The 17188-nt window shown below is 40.7% G+C and overlaps 4 protein-coding genes across 4 annotated transcripts; 2 read left to right on the plus strand and 2 right to left on the minus strand.

The window, feature by feature from the left end:
• Positions 1-5: 5 nt before the first annotated feature.
• On the minus strand, positions 6-3794 carry cfap45 (cilia and flagella associated protein 45). Its single transcript, XM_058634368.1, has 12 exons — positions 3581-3794; positions 3350-3466; positions 2606-2718; positions 2260-2404; positions 2006-2176; positions 1744-1922; positions 1531-1660; positions 1275-1421; positions 1069-1182; positions 754-947; positions 398-622; positions 6-330 (listed from the first exon to the last, which is right to left on the minus strand). Exons 1-12 carry the CDS (start codon positions 3581-3583, stop codon positions 264-266), a joined length of 1605 nt encoding a protein of 534 aa, XP_058490351.1. The 5' UTR covers positions 3584-3794; the 3' UTR covers positions 6-263.
• A 1561-nt stretch (positions 3795-5355) lies between these two features.
• On the plus strand, positions 5356-11293 carry slc37a4a (solute carrier family 37 member 4a). The gene is made up of 8 exons (XM_058634537.1): positions 5356-6083; positions 6704-6936; positions 7766-8009; positions 9059-9217; positions 9314-9399; positions 9975-10088; positions 10192-10330; positions 10634-11293. Exons 1-8 carry the CDS (start codon positions 5936-5938, stop codon positions 10798-10800), a joined length of 1290 nt encoding a protein of 429 aa, XP_058490520.1. The 5' UTR covers positions 5356-5935; the 3' UTR covers positions 10801-11293.
• On the minus strand, positions 11205-13258 carry trappc4 (trafficking protein particle complex subunit 4). Its single transcript, XM_058634538.1, has 5 exons — positions 13043-13258; positions 12105-12279; positions 11865-11968; positions 11652-11778; positions 11205-11506 (listed from the first exon to the last, which is right to left on the minus strand). The coding sequence occupies exons 1-5, from the start codon at positions 13215-13217 to the stop codon at positions 11428-11430; spliced, it is 660 nt and encodes a 219-aa protein (XP_058490521.1). The 5' UTR covers positions 13218-13258; the 3' UTR covers positions 11205-11427.
• A 129-nt stretch (positions 13259-13387) lies between these two features.
• rps25 (ribosomal protein S25) lies at positions 13388-15589 on the plus strand. Its single transcript, XM_058634539.1, has 5 exons — positions 13388-13542; positions 14106-14195; positions 14330-14513; positions 15344-15442; positions 15531-15589. Exons 1-4 carry the CDS (start codon positions 13540-13542, stop codon positions 15436-15438), a joined length of 372 nt encoding a protein of 123 aa, XP_058490522.1. The 5' UTR covers positions 13388-13539; the 3' UTR covers positions 15439-15442; positions 15531-15589.
• Positions 15590-17188: the final 1599 nt, after the last annotated feature.

Here is a 17188-nt window from a genome sequence, read left to right on the forward strand (position 1 = left end):
GGCAAGTTGCCTTTCTGCCTTTCCCAAGTGCGTCCGGGAACTACGGTGGCCTACAGATTCCAGAAAGGACGTTTTTAATTTTTGTATTGAGCTTTCACTTCAAAAATGCAGGAACTTTTTTGAATGCCGAGCAAAATGACACCCTTTGCACTAAGAAAACAATTTTCAATGCAATTATTGACCCAATAATAATTGCATCCGAGTCCTCACACTCCTAGAGATTCTGTAAAATGTGGTGAAACTAGTTTCCTGTTGACGAAGACTCAGAGTAACGAGGCTCTCGCCTTCCGTTCCACTTCACTGCAGTATTTCTCAGAGAGCCCTGTCGCCCTGCACAGAGACAAACGTTAGATTTGTATTGCTGTATATGACAAGTCAGCCCAAAGACTCTACTCACCTGAGCTCTTTCAGCTTCTTCTCTTTGAATTCATTCAGGCGCATACGCCTCTGCGTGGCTTCCTCCATCAGCTGATCAGCTTCCTTGAAGATCCCTCTGCGCTTGGCTATGGCCGAGGCCTCTTGTTCCTTCACCTGCTGCCGAATGGCCTCGGCATGGCGAAGCGCATGCTGCCGCTGCTTCTCTTCCTCCTCCATCTGTTTGGCTATTGCCTCCTGTTGAACCCTGGGTAGAAAAGAGTAGAAGCAATGGGGAAAGTCAATAATGAAATGGTATAAATCTGCTGCCACATCCTCCTTCACTCTGAGTCATTTAAGAAATCTAATTTCAAAGAACAATCAACTGCAGTCTCTTACTTCAGCACCCTCTCAAACTCGGTCTTCTCCCTGCCCGCCTCGATGGACAGGAAGTGCTCTTTGCACTGAACCTGCTCCAGACGAGCCGCACGCAGCGTCGCCTCCTCCTGTCCTTTCTTCTCAGCCAGCTCTTTCTCTTTTCTCCTCCACTCTCTGTCTGCGATTTGTTGGTTCCTGCGAGCACGTAGCTCATCCTTCCAAACACACAATTCACAGACGGCTGCATATAGAAACTGTGATTACAGTGAATTAATCTATAAAGGGAGGGGAACAAATATGGTTTGTCAGACTCGACAGGTGGGTTTTAATCCTGACCTGCTCTGCCTTGTAATCCTTTGCTTTTTCTTGCTTGGCCCTCAGCCTTTCGATCTCCAACTCCTTCTCCCTCTTGATTCGTCTCTGCTCTGCTTCATATTCAGCCTCTCGCTCCTGCGGAGGTCAAGATGGAATAATAATATGTGCATATGTGAATACCGAACCTGGGAAAGTGACTTTTCTGTCCGTTTTGTTTCTGATCTGACCTGTTTTTTGCGGAGATATTCCATGTCTCTCATTTCAGCCAGCTTCTCCTCCTCTCTCCTCTGCTCCTTGGCCTGCACAACCTCAGCGTTGATTCTCATGACCTCCTCATGTAGATGTTGCTGCTCCTCCCATTTCTTCTCCAGGGCCTGGAAGAAGAGAAACGCACTCCAGGGCAAGATGATTGTGTGTTTGTGTGTATGTGTAAATTCTCATTTTTGTGTGTATTGACTCTGCATGGGGAACTTGTGTTGACACCTTAAGGTCCTCCAGGTTCATTCTCTCCTGGTTCTGTCGAATCTGCTGCTTCTCCTGCTCTTTAATCTCCTCCTGTATTTGTTTCTCCTCCAGACGTCGCTGGATCTGGTCATAGATCTGCTGCATCCCACTGCAAGTAAATGTTTAGAAGTGGGTGTGATTCTGTTGGGTCATGATGATTTTGGTGTGCGTTTCTCTGCAGAGTCTTTCTACCTGATCCTCTGCTGTTTGCGCAGCTCCTCAATCTGCTCCACGGTCTCCAAGGCCTTGCGTCGCTCCACCTCCATCATGACATCCAAACGCTTCTCCTCCTCTGAGAACTCAGCCAGGATATGTCTCTTCTCCTGCATCTGGGCATCACGGGTGGCTTGACACTGGGCGTCCAGAATGAGCTGAGAGGATGACACAGACAAAGAAGTTCATGAGCACTCAGTGATTGACAAAGTAATGTTCAGGCACATTTGACCAGTTCTACCTTGTTGAGCCTCTGGATCTCATTCTCTTGCTCCATCCTTAGGGCATTGGTCCGCTCCACCAAGTGCTGCGCCTGCTCCTGTGCCTCCAGCTCCAGCTCAGTGAGTGCAGGATTCTCCTTACGGGACAAGTCTGCCTCATAGATCTGACGCTTCCTTTCCTCAGCAACTCTCTGGATCAGGGAAATATGTGTTTATTTTAATATATGGTTTTGGTTTGATTTCTTTAGGGACCGTTTTTTATTGAGTTGCCTACAAGTTCTTCTTCTCTCTTCCTCTGATAAGCCTCCATCAAGGCCTGCCTCTCCTGCTGAGTGAGAACGCGGGATGTCGAGGTGATCCGCTTGAACTCAGCTGGTGGAAGAATGATGGACTCTCCTGAAGGATCCTTTAGTGGCACTCTAACAAAATCACAGATGGTGGTGCTAAATGTCTCTTACTGCCGTACATTCATGACTGCGATTTGTATTTCATCCACTGTCAAAACAGCTGCATGTTATTTCTTATTCTACTCTCTTATTACGTGGAGTAGCTTGAATGATTCATAAAATGTGCATTACGCTTTTCATAAGGACACATGTGGAATAGAAAATGGTTTGCACCTGAGGTTACGAATGAGGTCTTTGGTGATGACTTGAATTGTCTCTACTTCCCGGCCCTTCTGTGATTTGTCTTTGGCCTTGGAGGCCGCGTTTCCACATCTGTCTGATGTTATCTGCACACAACGTAACACAACACAACAAATACAGTGTGAACTAGACCAGGCGTGGGAATCACTGATACAATATGATAGGCGATACATGATACCAATAATATCAACGATTAGTTGATAATCAATATCTTGCAAGACAGTCATATAGCGATACATCACGATATCTGTCTAACTGAAGTAAGCAAAACGTCCGTGAAAAGTTTAAAATTCAGGATTTCTCTGTTTATTCACAACACACAGAACAAAGTGCATAAAGTCTATGTATTGAATGTGGATGGAGCATCTCTTAAAGTAGCTTTGTCCACCATTATCCCGCTGTAATCGCCCTTTTCTTCCGCCAAAGCAGCGCCACCGCGAAGAGACGCCTCGAGTGAAACTGGCATACTGCATTTTTAACTTTTGAGTGTCTTAATTTGTTGATTAAATATCGGTATGTGCCCTGGGGTATCGATGATTAGTATTGCACGAGGAAGGACAACGATATATCACCAAATCGATATTTTGGCCCACCCCTCCCTCTCTCAAAGTAGCTCAAAGTAGCTTTATTGTTAATATTAACAAAGGTTATGTTTACATTTGACATATACGAAATGTTTCTCATGTACACTGTCTGCATTCTCTGTCTCTGTGTTACCGGAGGTTCAGCTCTTCCAAACAGGCTCTCGTCCACCTGAGACGTGGGGGCTCGGGTTCGATACCGGCGGCGGGAATCACCGCTGCTCCTTGAGGTCGTGGAGTTGGATGCCAGTCTCTACAGAGAGGAGCCATCACCACAGTTATCACATCTGATAGCGCACGCACAGTAACCACTATCAATGAACTTAACTACCACGAGCTCGATTAGATATGTCCCTGTAAAACTTACCATGTTGCTCAGTTGGTACAGTCCAGGACAACGAAAGTCAACTCAAATGTTTGTTTATCGTTTAAAATACTGACAACTAATGTTTGGTTATAGCTATTTAACTCCGCCTCTGAAAACTGTCTGCAATTTAATATCATTCGGTTTGTTGCCTGTTGTCATGGGAACGAAGGTGACGGGAGAAGGGGCTAGCTAACGTGACACACACACCAACCTGTTTTTATATCTTAGTGAGGACACGTCATAGACGAACCTTAACCATCACAACTAATAAGTAACCTAACCTAAATCCAGTTCTAATTCTAACACTAAAAGCAGGTCTAAACCCTGAAAAAGCCCTTTAAAGTTGTGGGGCCCAGACAAAATATCCCCACGAAGATAGGTTTGTACATTGTTTTTGGACCTCACAAAGATATAACTACACACACACATACACATGCACACCATGACTTCAGAGGACATTACATTGACTTAGAGTAATTTCCTGGAGACTTACTTAAACCTGAATCACAACTTACTGGCCTAACCATGACCTTAACCTAACCTTAACCTCACCCTAACCATACAACATGTCCTCACCTTATAAATAATAATTTACATTATGGAGACTTAATTTGTCTTAAGGAAGACAAGTCCCAATAATGTGACTGTATAAACCACCAAAGTTGCGGCCCCCACATAATCCATTTCATGCAGCCCACCCCTTAATATCAAGTTATAATAAGCTATCTCCATATGATTAAAAAAAATTTAATAAATTAATTTCGTATCATAAATACTCTTATATTGTGAACTGTAAATGGTCCCCTATCAAAGCAAACCCCTTTATTTTGAAATGATGTGAAACGTGATCATTAATGTGATTATTTTGATATCTGTTTTATAAAAACATATAAAAACAAAAACATTTTTTACTTGACAGACCTCTCACTGACCACACTGGACACTCAAATGACCCTCAGGTCATTTGAGTTTGAGACCCCTGGTGTTAACAGATTGGGGTCCTCACAACATGAGTAATACCTGGAACACACACACAAACTTGATTAGATGATTGATGACACAGCTAGACAGATAATATAGTTATGCAATGAATGTTGTATTATATTCTATAATATCATATTATCTGAATCATAAGCAGTCTTGTTTAAAGTACCTTAAAGGGATACTTGAGTAAAAGTACAAGTATCTTACCAGAAAATGACTTTGATAGGAGATGAAGTCACTTTTTATAACATTACTTAAGTAAAAGTCTTAACGTCTATACTGTACTTAAGTATCAAAAGTAATCTTCTGATATAAAATGTACTTAAGTGTTATATATGATGAGGAGATAATGATTGAGCTCAGTTGTCTTTTAACTGGAAGGTTGTGGGTTTAATTCCTGGCTCTGCTGGTCTATATGTGTCCTTGTGCAAGACACTTAACGCCATATTGACAGATGTGAATGGGAATGAAGGATGTAGATGAAAAGTGTAGTGTAAAGCAGCTCATCCAGACTAGACAAGCTCTATATAAATACAGACCATTACCAACTCTTCTTCTGATTTTATTTGCTAGTAACGAGTAGCAAAGATATTTAGAGGGAATGTAGTGGAGTAAATGTTGCTAGAAATATAAAAAAACAGATACATTCATTTTGTACTGTCGCTATAGCAGTGGCGAGTCTGTATATGTGGGCGGGGCCAGTTCATCCACATGATCGCGTAAACGTCACACCGCCTCCGGTTCCTTCTTTCTCGCCACGTCACGGACGTCATACGGGGAAAAAGTCCCAAACTCAAACAGACTCCAGGCGAATCTCCGTCTTCTCCTGTAGAGAGGAGGTGCTCACACACAAGTAGCTGCTGTGCTTCCACGGGAGCGCGTTTTTAAAGGGATATTCGTCACGTGTTATACACTGACTGGACGAATCACTGCACGAGTGTTTGAGTTCACGTCTGTTTCTGTCTCTCCGCTGCTGAGGACACGCCCCCCCCCTGCTCTACCGCAGCTATCGGACTCCCACGGTGAATCATTAACCTCAGCAGTGTGAGGTGTTCTTCGTTCACAACAATCACTGAGGAACAAACAACAACAACAACAACAGAGGGACGGGGACATCATCAAGGTCACGATTCCAGCTGGACACGTCATATACACAGCGTGGAATGTCACAAAGTGAACGATGTAACAGTGCAGATTAAATCTGTTTTGGGGGCGAGAGAAGTTGACCATTAACCTCTCCTGGGTGATTGCAAGCACGCGTCCACTGGTCCACTTCTGTGCCGTGGATCCTGAGGCAAAGTTCACAGCAGACGTCTGTCAGTCAGTCAGTCAGATCCACTCACAGTTGGTGTTGTAGTGTTGCCTGCAGTCATGGCTACAGTGAATTATGGATACTACAGAGGAACTATATTTCTGGCCATGTTTGTTGGCTACACACTGTATTACTTTAACAGAAAGACGTTCTCCTTCGTGATGCCGGCTGTCATGGAGGAGATCGAGCTGGACAAGGATGACCTGGGTATGAGACACTGGTGTTTTGCACTGACCTGATGACCAATACATGAACGTGTTATTGTTGTTATAATAATGCTCAGAGTGTTGCAAAGCATTTTGTTGACCCCTGAAATATCTAAAGTGTAGGAGTCTGTCTTCCACACAGCTCAATATTGCTTGACTCTTGCTATATATAATCTAAACTTAATTTATAATCAAATCAATTGCCAGTTGTTTTCATGTTCACTGAGTCAGTTTTAGTGGTTTCTGTGATTTCAGCTTCTCAAATGTCAATATTTTCTGCTCCCTTGTGACACTAAACTAAAAAAGGTGCTTGCTTTATTTCCCCTCTCACATTTGGGAAGGCCAGTATTATTATTTTTTCTACCATTTTGTGACAATTTGTTGTGGATACAACAAATTGATCTCTTCAAAGATTCCCAGTCATCCAGGTCAATGGTATCTTCAGATAGTTAGCTGTAGGCATTGGACTTGCTTCAGTCATCAGTCCAGTTCTTCTCTTAATTGAGTAAATAATCAATAAAGATTATGAAAGATGATGAAAATGATGCCCTGATTTACAGAGAACTCTAATGTGTGAGACATTCTCAATGTGTTCACTCCTGTCTTCTTCTCTGTGTTCAGGAATGATCACCAGCAGTCAGTCTTTGGCCTACGCTATCAGTAAGTTCATCAGCGGCGTGCTTTCAGACCAGATCAGCGCCCGCTGGCTCTTCTCCATTGGCCTGTTCATGGTGGGAGGCATCAACGTTGTCTTCTCCTGGTCGTCCACGGTGGCCGTCTTCTCTGCCCTGTGGTTTCTCAACGGCCTCGGCCAAGGCCTCGGTTGGCCCCCCTGTGGCAGGGTGCTGCGCAAGGTGAGCCACACACTGCACTGTACTGATGCCTAATTCAAGACGTTTCATTCTCCTTTTCTCTTCTTATTGTTAAAGTTGAACTTGAAATGCAATTTACATTTAAAAAAAGTATAAATATAAAGTATTTTAAAATGTCTAGAGGCTATTAAAATGTGCAATATAGAGTGTCTTACATCCTTTTTTCCAAGACAATCTGATGAAATTTAATTTATACACACCTGAGCAAAAAGTACTCAAAATGTTCAATCCAAAATCAGATTTGAAATTTGGAAATACGTCACAGTTCAAAGTTCACTTGGCTCGTTTTTATGAACAAAAATGAAAGAAAAACTATTGTGTATTTTGTGACTTCTGCACAATTATTGCTACTTTATATCCCTACTAAAAATGTGATGTGAAATGAATCCTAACTTTGACTCAGCAACACGAAGGAAGATGAAAAAACTCAATATGTGAGGTTTTAAAAATGTGTCCATATAAGGCGTCGTGCATTATTCCCACGGCAATTAGGGTTAACGTACTTTAATAAAAGCTTTTTTATTTGGAGAAAAGTTGGTGTTCATGTCAGTCATAGGAAAGTGCCAGTTAAGAAAATGTTTCTGCATATTTAGGAGTTTTAATATCTACTGTCTTTGTGTTCTTCAGTTGTAAAATTATGCAGAGAAGAAGTGAAAGATTCTTCCTTTCCTTGTTTGACCTCTCTGCTGTTCAACCTGTCAGATCAGAACACTGCAGCGGGTTCAATCATTGTACTCCTCCCTGTATATCAACGGTAAGATGGTGACACCGTGTTGGTGGTTTAATTATTTTTGTGTCATTATCTCATCAGTGGTTTGAGCCGTCTCAGTTTGGGACGTGGTGGGCCGTCCTCTCCTGCAGCATGAATCTGGCTGGCAGCCTGGGGCCCATCATTGCCACGGTGTTGGCCGAGAGTTACAGCTGGAGGACGATACTGTCCGTCTCTGGACTGATTTGTGTGGCCGTCTCCTTCTTCTGCCTGCTGGTCATCAAGAATGAGCCCAAGGACGTGGGACTGCCCAACATCGAGACAGCAGCCAAGAAGAGCAAAGGGGGTGAGGCTCATGTTTGACTTGTTGACTGATACTGATTCTCACAGTCATGTAACACATATCATCCAGGTGTGTGTGTGTTTATACAACATGTGCCCCTTGTGTTGTGACTAAAGGTCAGAGACACAGTGGACTCTGGACCCAGTGTGTCCCCTCACACACTGTTTATGTCAGAGATGTTTTATCAATTCATTTGTTTTAAAAGGGTAAAGATCTCTAAACATCTGGATATCGATCTGTAATACTTTTGTGGAGTTGACTGGGTGTTGAACTTCCTCTGTATCACCTCATAACAAAAAATGTGGTGGTACCTAAGCGTGAATCTCATCAGCGTCTTTGAGCCTGAATAATCCGAGAAACACGAAGCAAAGAGAAGAAGAATACGGGGTTTAACGTCTGTGTGTGTGACGTTATATTTATGTCTTTGTGAGGTCCAAAAAATGTACAACCTATCTTTGTGAGGACATTTTGACCTTGTGGGGACATTTTGTCTGGGCCCCACAACTTTGAAGTTGTAAAAACAAGTTTGTGTGTGTGTGTGTGTGTGTGTGTTGTGTTTTTATAGACTGGCTCTTTCTTAATGAATGAAGGTAAAGTCGTAAAGGAGATGTAAAGTGCACGGAAAACAAATTTTGAAAGTTGCTCCATGTTCAAGTGCAACTAAACTAATGTGTAATGTAATTTAAAAAGGACTAGAGAACAGATTGAATAAAATTGGTATTTAAAAAATATTTACATAAATCTTCTACTGCATGTTAGACACGCCCCTTCACTGTCCACTTTTAAAACACATCTTAAAACAAATTTTTACTCTTTGGCTTTCGGCCCAGTATGAGACGTTGGTTTGATCTTTTTTTATAGTTTTATTGTATGACTTGTTTAATTGTTGTTTATTTGTGTTTTTATACTTTCTACAGTAGTTTATTGTTTTATTGTATGTTTTACTGTGCGTCCTGTGTTTTTATCCCTCATATGGAGGATAAAAAAGGATAGCAGTAGACAATGAATGAATGAATATCGGTGATGATGTCTTCTGTCTGTTTCCCGTTTAGGATCCTCAAGTAATGAAAGCACCCTCTCTGAGTTTCTGCTGTCTCCTTACCTGTGGCTGCTCTCTGTGTCCTACCTGGTGGTGTTCGGGGTGAAGACGGCCTGCACTGACTGGGGCCAACTGTTTCTCATTCAGGACAAGGGCCAATCTACATTCATGGGTATGACTGAGGAATAAAGTGGACCCTCCCTCGTTTTTTTGTGTGCATAAAAAGCACATCTATTCCTGTGAATCACTGTCTTCTTCTCCTTCATAGGTAGCTCATATATGAGTGCCCTGGAGGTAGGGGGACTGTTGGGCAGTCTTGCAGCAGGATACATCTCTGACAAGGCTGTGGCCAAAGTGAGTTGGCTCATATAGAGTGGACATGTGGGTGGTTTTTAGGCTTAGACTCATGATTATGATTGATCAAAATTTATCACAAAGTGTATTAGTGATGGAAAAACAACACTGACAGTGTTTTTCTTCACTCACTTGATGATGCATTATTCTGTAGCCTACACTCCTTCATTCTTATCTTGCTTTTCAAGTAGCCTTGTATTTCTACTAGAATTTTTCTTGATTTGAACTGTGTCACAAACCATCAACACCAACCTATCTTAACCTAAAGATAGGATATATATATATATATATATATATATATATATATATATATATATATATATATTCCATGAAGCTAGCACAGGTTATAAAGTCCACAAACTATTTTAACAGACCTGTCAACATCTAAACAGCCTGAAGAACACACTCTAACCTGTCTATACTGTTTAAGCTTTACTGTATTTCTTGAATTACATAAATTGGGCAGCAAACTCACTGAACTGGCCAGTCAACATCCAGACTTCTATGTTATTTTGTATGATCTACAGCCAGTGAAACCACGGTACAGTGTTGATATATTCTTTTATTTCATACAGCAAGGAAAGAGAATATATGGCAATCCCCGTCACTTCATCCTGATCTGCATGATGGTTGGTATGAGTGTGTCCATGTACCTGTTCAGAATCACAGTTTCTCCCGACAGCTCAAAGGTATGAACTATTCAGATCCCACTGAACAAACATGAGTAACTAAAATAATCTTTAATGTGACACAGGCAGTTAACCTCTCATCTCATCTCTCGTACACATTCAGGCGTGGATTCTCAGCTTGGGTGCTGCATTTGGTTTTTGCTCTTATGGACCGATTGCATTGTTTGGTGTCATAGCCAATGAGAGCGCCCCATCCAACTACTGTGGGACATCGCATGCCATTGTTGCCTTGATGGCCAACAGTAAGTTTCATTTCAGCCATTAAAAGGTTTTGCTAACTGCTTAATACCCTTACAGTAACATGACATTTCTCCTTGTGGGGTTCTCCGGTTTCCTCCCACAGTCCAAACACATACAGATTTAGTGATTAGGCAAATTAGACACTCTAAATTGACTGTAACGTGGAGGCTAACCCAGCAGATGGATGGATGATATCGTATGATGTTAGACCTCACCACTCTCTTCCAGACACTGACATTGTTCAGTCAGAGACTACAGCTTTTATATGTCCATAGAGTGAACCTATCCATTTGCGTTCTCCTCAGTTGGTGGCTTCCTGTCCGGACTACCGTTCAGCACAATTGCAAAGCACCATGGCTGGGAAATGGCCTTCTGGGTAGCAGAGATCGCCTGTGGTGTCACCGCTGTTGGATTCTTTCTGCTGCGCAACATCCAGTCAAAGATGGGAAGAGTGTCCAAGAAGACAGACTAAAACTTTATGCCTCATTCTTGAACCATCAATGTGTTATAATATTTGTACTGACCTTTTATACCACTGTGTTTTTTCAGTTACTCATACAGGTTTAGACAAAGATCATGGATAAAAGTTTTTAAGGCGCTTCCGAACACACAGTGTTTAGACTAGTGTATATAAATGAGGATGTATGTCATACAACTGAGTTTGACATAAGCACAACTAAAGCGCGGTTTAGAAACACATATATTATAGAATATTTGTATTTGTTATAACATTGTAATTATCAATCATGAATGGAATTACACCGAGTATATGATACTTACTCATGGTGCTACCTGTATCATACCCAAAGACTTGAATTAATGACACTTTGTTATTGTGCTTTTTCATTTATACTCGGAAAGAAACATGACACATGAAACATTAACACACGACTTTAATATTTTTAAATATTTACAAAATAAATCATGTATTTACAGCATGACACATCCCAGTCAAAAGGAACAAAGTCAGCCTACTTAATTTCCTTCATCAAGGTCCTCAATCATAAACATTCACTATTCATTCATTCATTCATTCATTCATTCCTGTGATTGGAAATGACCATTTAGGCAGATTCATGTTGTCTCTTTATTTATCTCTTCAAGATCCAGCTCCAAAGTTACCGGCTTTCTCTGCGACCTCCAGCGAACCCTTCAGGTTCTGATCAAAGAGTTCACACCTGGAACACACACAGATATTTACAGTGACATCAGAGGATGCAATGGATGCTTGACATTTAAACTGAAATACAACAGATGATCATTTTAAGACACATATCATCACAACAAGGTGAAGCAGCGCCACATCATATCTCCTGAAATTACCTGATTGGCATTTCCAGAGAGTAGAATGGGTTCTTGAGGGCAAAATCTGAATAGATTTCATAAATCTTCCTCAATAAAGTATCAATGCCAGATTGCCGGGGGTCTGCCAACACAATGAACTTTATCCCTGTTAGAACAGAGACAGAACATGTCAGATACATGTTTGTTAAAAGTCTAACAAACAAACTACACATGACTGCATGTCATTCTCACCTGTGAGTGTCTGGAAACAGTGGAGTTTAAAGACATCCGTTTCTAGCATCTCGATCCCTGAGCTGCCAACTTCAGGAGACAACTGTGAACCTATAGCAAACAACCTAGAGCAAACAAACAAACACTGTTAATTATTAAAATACATCAGGAACTTGGAGACATGGAGTGTCCACACTGTGACTTCTCTACACCATCCCACATCCCCAGAGTTCATGTAAAACACGGTTATGTGTAACTTACGAGTGAAACATGGACGCCAGCATCAGCTTCTCATTGGAGCTCAGGCGCGCTCGTCCAAATCTGATCGACACAGGATAGTTTGTGGCATCTTTAAGGTATTCAAGGATGTCCTTTCCTTCTGCTGTGTTCTTCCCCATCACATCAACTCCATTGATGGACAGCACCGCATGTCCCACTGGAGAATGACAACAGGAATCATACACACAACAATATAATGTTTGAAATGATGCAGTGAAAAGGATCTTTACTGATCGTGAGCCTTCTTTAGTCTTTTTTTTGCTGTGGTGTCTGTTATACACTTTAACCCAAAAGCAAATTATGTAAATACCTTCTTGGCAATAAAACAAATTCAGATTTTAAGTAGATTGAGGCTGAATAATTTGGGGAAAATTCTGGTTCTTCAATATATAACATATATATTATAATATAAATATGTATTTAAGTCAGCTTCAGTTCAGTATTCACTCCGTCATAGATTCAACTTGATATATTGTGACAAAACAACACAATAAAAAATTACAGGACCAGTATCTAAGGGTAAAGTTACATACTGCAATTATACAGGTAATGAAAAACAATTCTCAAGTGCAGGTGATAGTGAATGAATGAATACATAACTTTAAATATGTACTTGAAGCCAACACACTGGAGTTTTAACCGCATTATCTAATGTGAAGCTTGAAAGATTTGAATGACTGTCTTTGCTAATTTCTCTGAAAAAGGAGTTGTTGATCCACCTTTTTAAAGGTTTAAGAAATTACACCATATCACAAAGTTTGGGCTATAAAATATGCTAACATGCTAAATTAAGTATAGGTTCAACGGGAAAAGGTTAGTCCATCACACAGCACGTTTTAATGAACATATGTCGTTTTACAAACAGTATCACGGAGCTGCTGAAATAAGCTAACATGCTCATGCTAGTACCGAGGCGTTACCTCTGATCCCGTCACGCTGTCCAAACGACACCACCACTTTTTCATCGTGGTGTTTGAGCACCAGATCTAAAGGGTAGCTGAAAGTTTTCTCGGCCTCCGCTCTCGGGACGTAGTTGTCATACTGGTAGATTAAACCTCCAGCCTTGTTCACCACATACACACTGAAGATCACCATGTTTGTGAAGTCGTACTGCCCAGCTGACAACGCAGTCACGTAGGTCACGTGACAGCGTCAAAGCACAGGAAAAACTACAAATTAACCATCTCAATTAAAACAATTTAAACACTTTGACTTTCATGTGATGTGGCCATCTGGCTTTTAATAGTGGCACAATCTGTTGTCGATATGCGATCGTCAGTAATAATCGGAGAAAAGAACAAGATTTGATAAAACTCAAGTTCCCATAATCCCTTGTTCTATTTCCGCAAATACGGGTTGTCTAAGGGGCTGTAGCACGGGTGGACTTCCTTTCGCTCCGACATCTTGACGAGGAAACATGGTGAGGACAGTTATTCCACGTTTTGTCAAAACTAAATTAAAGATTTTGAATTTTTGAAATTCATATTGACTCCAAGTTACTCGGAATACACTTCGAATGTACAGTGCTCTCCCGAACTGCGATAAAAGAGAGCTGATGAAGACTCTAATAGTTTTAACGCATTAAGCTGCAGGCTAGTTAGCTACCTAGCTTGGTAATTTCAGCATGCTTTCATGCCGCACTCAGGCAACAGAAAGCGAATGGATTACAGTACATTTAACATCCCTGTTTACAGATTAAATCCATGTGTGTTTGTATAAATGAACCTAACAGTGAAGTGCTTTAGCAGTGTGACCATTACTTATAGTTAATAGCGGTGTTAGGAACGCAGTTGTGAGGACGCACACCAGGCCATCCCATGCCAGCTAGCCCAGTTAGCACCGGACTGCCGGCTGTGTACATTACCAAAGCAGAATGAATTATTCCGTGGAAGTACAGAAATAAAGAAAAGCGCTGTCAGACTCCACGTGTATGTGTAGCTACAATCCAAATGAGACTAAATTGCTTAAAACTCTCGATTTCAGCCTCCCAAACAAGATAAGAAGAAGGACGCTGGGAAGTCCAAAAAGGACAAGGACCCAGTCAACAAATCTGGAGGCAAAGCCAAGAAGAAGGTATGCAATTGATTTAATAAGTTGTTTTATTTGCCGATCTAAATTAAATTGTCATCATTGCCTGTCACACTGTATTAGTCCACAAAAACACATTGAACTGCACTGACACTGGTATTTTATTTTACTCTGAGCAGAAGTGGTCCAAGGGAAAAGTTAGGGATAAGCTCAACAACCTGGTCCTCTTCGACAAGGCCACCTACGAAAAGTTGTACAAAGAAGTCCCCAACTACAAACTCATCACCCCCGCTGTTGTGTCTGAGAGGCTGAAGATCCGTGGCTCTCTGGCCAGGAACGCCCTTCAGGAACTGCTCGCTAAAGGTGAACTCACACTTCAGTACACAGCCCCAAATACTGAATGTTGGATTTAGCACAAGGCATTTCAGTGAATCACTATGTGGGTGTTAAGAAATATTAATATTCCGCCAGTGGAGCTGGAGGAGAGGCTAAACTGCTTCTTGCTTGACCCTGTCATTTTTGGTGTTTGAGATTAGTTGATGTAATGTAGTTTTTCTGTGTGAAGCATGGTTTAAATCCATTTGAATATAATTTGTCACATTCTGTCTCACCAACCATTATACAAGTCACCAAATACTTGAGGTGATCTTTCTAGCTGCAATTCTGCATAGACTAGACAATATCATGTATTAGCTATAGCATGGTCATGCATCATTATGTTCATCCCATCAATTCACCCCTCAATCATCAGCACCACTCGATGGGTGGGTGATTTATTAATGTCACACCAATTGTTGCAAGATTTGTCTTGCAGTGCTAATGTGCATTGTCATACTGTTAACATCAGTAATCTGTAGTTTCAACATTTATGTCCAAAGCTTGTCTCGATAATACACATTAACATGCAATCTACAGGAGGCATAAACAAGGTATCACCTTCATGAGACGACTTTGTTCTGATTCACTATTTTCACACAAATGGTGTAATTTGTAGTGCAGGGTTCATTACTGGCATGACTGATGCCATACTCATTTCTTAATGCAATAGCATGTTTTGTGATGCAATGGTTGTCAAGTGTATCAGCAAAAGTAAAATACTGCTTGTGTTTACTCCATGTCCTCTTTAATAAATGGTCAATGTGTGGTTGAAAATGCAATCACATTAACAGAACATGGTCTTGTTTTGTCTTCAGGCATGATCAAACTGGTGTCCAAACACAGAGCACAGCTGATTTACACACGTAACACCAAGGGTGGAGATGAGGAGGGAGCACCAGAGAAAGCATAACAAGGTACATCAGTAACAACTGAACATCTGTATACATTTTTCTATTCATTTCATTTCGAGATGTATTGACTGATCTACGTTTTGTCTTGCAGGTTTTCCGGTTTCCTGTTTGTAATGAAAGGTGAATAAATTCTGTAAAGACAAAATTCAACCTGTGTATGTTTTTTGAACAGTAGAATACTGGTTTCTTTGTTTTGCTCAATGGTATAACAGTTGTAGTACGGTACAAGGTGCAAAGGTCATAGGGCACCAGCAGCTTTGTTTTTATGTCTTAAATTCTATGATGATTGGCATTTGGGTTGAATGTTGTGACTGAAAGTTAGTCTTGTATATCAGCCAAGTTTCAATGAGTTTAACTTGCACAACATGTGTATGTAATACACATGAATAAACCTGGTATAATGGACCTTTTCACAGCAGATATTTGACATGAAATGGGACATGAGTCTTGCCAGTAATGTTACTATTTCTAGTCATTATAGTGTGGAAAAATAGTTTTGTTTGTAAAATTCTAACATTCAGCCTAAAGTATAATATGGCAATTAGACAGTCAGGCAGCACACTGACTCTTAGTAGCAAATTATATATTCATAGTTGCATGTTTGTTCTGAATTGAAATTGTCTTCACTCATGTCTCTGATTACCTAAAATTCTATTTATAAATAAGATTGTCTTGGTATAGAACAAGGAAAATAACTGCAGCAAGAAATTGGGTAATGAGGTTAAATTAAAATAGTTCTCATAGGTGATATCATTATGAACTTGAAAAGATAGCTGGAGACTCTGCCTCCCCTGTCAAACAAATGGAGACTATTTGTCATCTGTTAAGAATAAAAAAAAAAAAATCCATGTTTCTGATCTATCTATAAACGAACACTATCCAATTTGAAAAATGAATTTCAAGTAAAAGCACATTTTATAACTGATCATTAAAAGCCAGATACTATAGTCATAGATAATGTTCATTACTGTTAATGCTTTTCACATCAGCATGTGCTTTCACTTCTTAGCTGCTGAATCTGGTGTTTTGGCGTACGTTAGTGAAGCTGAACGAGCAGAAAACATTCAGAGCTGTTAAGAAATTGGTTAAAATAGGACATTGGGGCTGAATCACTGACTAAAGAGCTATTTAATACATTCACACCTCATTAGTGGTGTGCACTAATTTAAAATCCTCTAATAATGAAGGTCCTCAGTAATACAACCACAGGATGTACTTGCTATCATAATTATACTTTAAAAGATGTCCTGACTTGGGTGGTCTTTTTATCCGGTCGATCTGGGTAATTCTAAACTTATTTTTTGAGATTCATCACGTTCGTCTATCTTCGTGAAAAGCCACAGGCAGTGTACAGTTATGAGATATTGATAGGGAATGGCATTAAGTGAAGAAACTGTCAGATGTTGGCCGAGGGCATGAAAGGCGCGTGGCTGTGTGATGGATTCTGTCAAACATCACTTTGTCACCGCACATCACAACCTCAAGCAGCAACTGAAAGTATGATGCTAAGAGATGTGGCACCGTCTGCTCCTCCAGCATCTGCCTGTGAGAGAACAGGAGGTGACCTCTTGCTGATGTAAGTTACTCATTCACAATGGACTCAATGGAATGGAATAACTGAATGATTGATTTATAAATCTGCAGTTGGTCAGGTTTCCTTTTCATGCATTCAAGTCTCTTTTGTAGCAACCAACAGGTTCATTACTTATTATTTATACTTGTTATTTATAACAGAAGCAACAGTTGTAT

The sequence above is a fragment of the Solea solea genome, chromosome 7 (assembly GCF_958295425.1).
Source record: "Solea solea chromosome 7, fSolSol10.1, whole genome shotgun sequence".
Taxonomy (NCBI): Eukaryota; Metazoa; Chordata; class Actinopteri; order Pleuronectiformes; family Soleidae; genus Solea; species Solea solea.

Coding starts and splice junctions, on each gene's coding strand:
- rps25 (XM_058634539.1), top strand. Junction 14,196..14,329: donor GAGGCAAAGCCAAGAAGAAG/GTATGCAATTGA, acceptor TACTCTGAGCAG/AAGTGGTCCAAGGGAAAAGT. Junction 14,514..15,343: donor TCAGGAACTGCTCGCTAAAG/GTGAACTCACAC, acceptor TTTTGTCTTCAG/GCATGATCAAACTGGTGTCC.
- trappc4 (XM_058634538.1), bottom strand. CDS start 13,217: ATGGTGATCTTCAGTGTGTATGTGGTGAACAAGGCTGGAGGTTTAATC. Junction 11,779..11,864: donor CTGTTTCCAGACACTCACAG/GTGAGAATGACA, acceptor CTGTTCTAACAG/GGATAAAGTTCATTGTGTTG. Junction 11,507..11,651: donor TCTCTGGAAATGCCAATCAG/GTAATTTCAGGA, acceptor TGTGTGTTCCAG/GTGTGAACTCTTTGATCAGA.
- slc37a4a (XM_058634537.1), top strand. CDS start 5,936: ATGGCTACAGTGAATTATGGATACTACAGAGGAACTATATTTCTGGCC. Junction 9,400..9,974: donor CTGACAAGGCTGTGGCCAAA/GTGAGTTGGCTC, acceptor TATTTCATACAG/CAAGGAAAGAGAATATATGG. Junction 10,089..10,191: donor TTTCTCCCGACAGCTCAAAG/GTATGAACTATT, acceptor GTACACATTCAG/GCGTGGATTCTCAGCTTGGG.
- cfap45 (XM_058634368.1), bottom strand. Junction 2,177..2,259: donor GGAAGAGAGAAGAAGAACTT/GTAGGCAACTCA, acceptor TCCCTGATCCAG/AGAGTTGCTGAGGAAAGGAA. Junction 331..397: donor AAGAAGCTGAAAGAGCTCAG/GTGAGTAGAGTC, acceptor GTCTCTGTGCAG/GGCGACAGGGCTCTCTGAGA.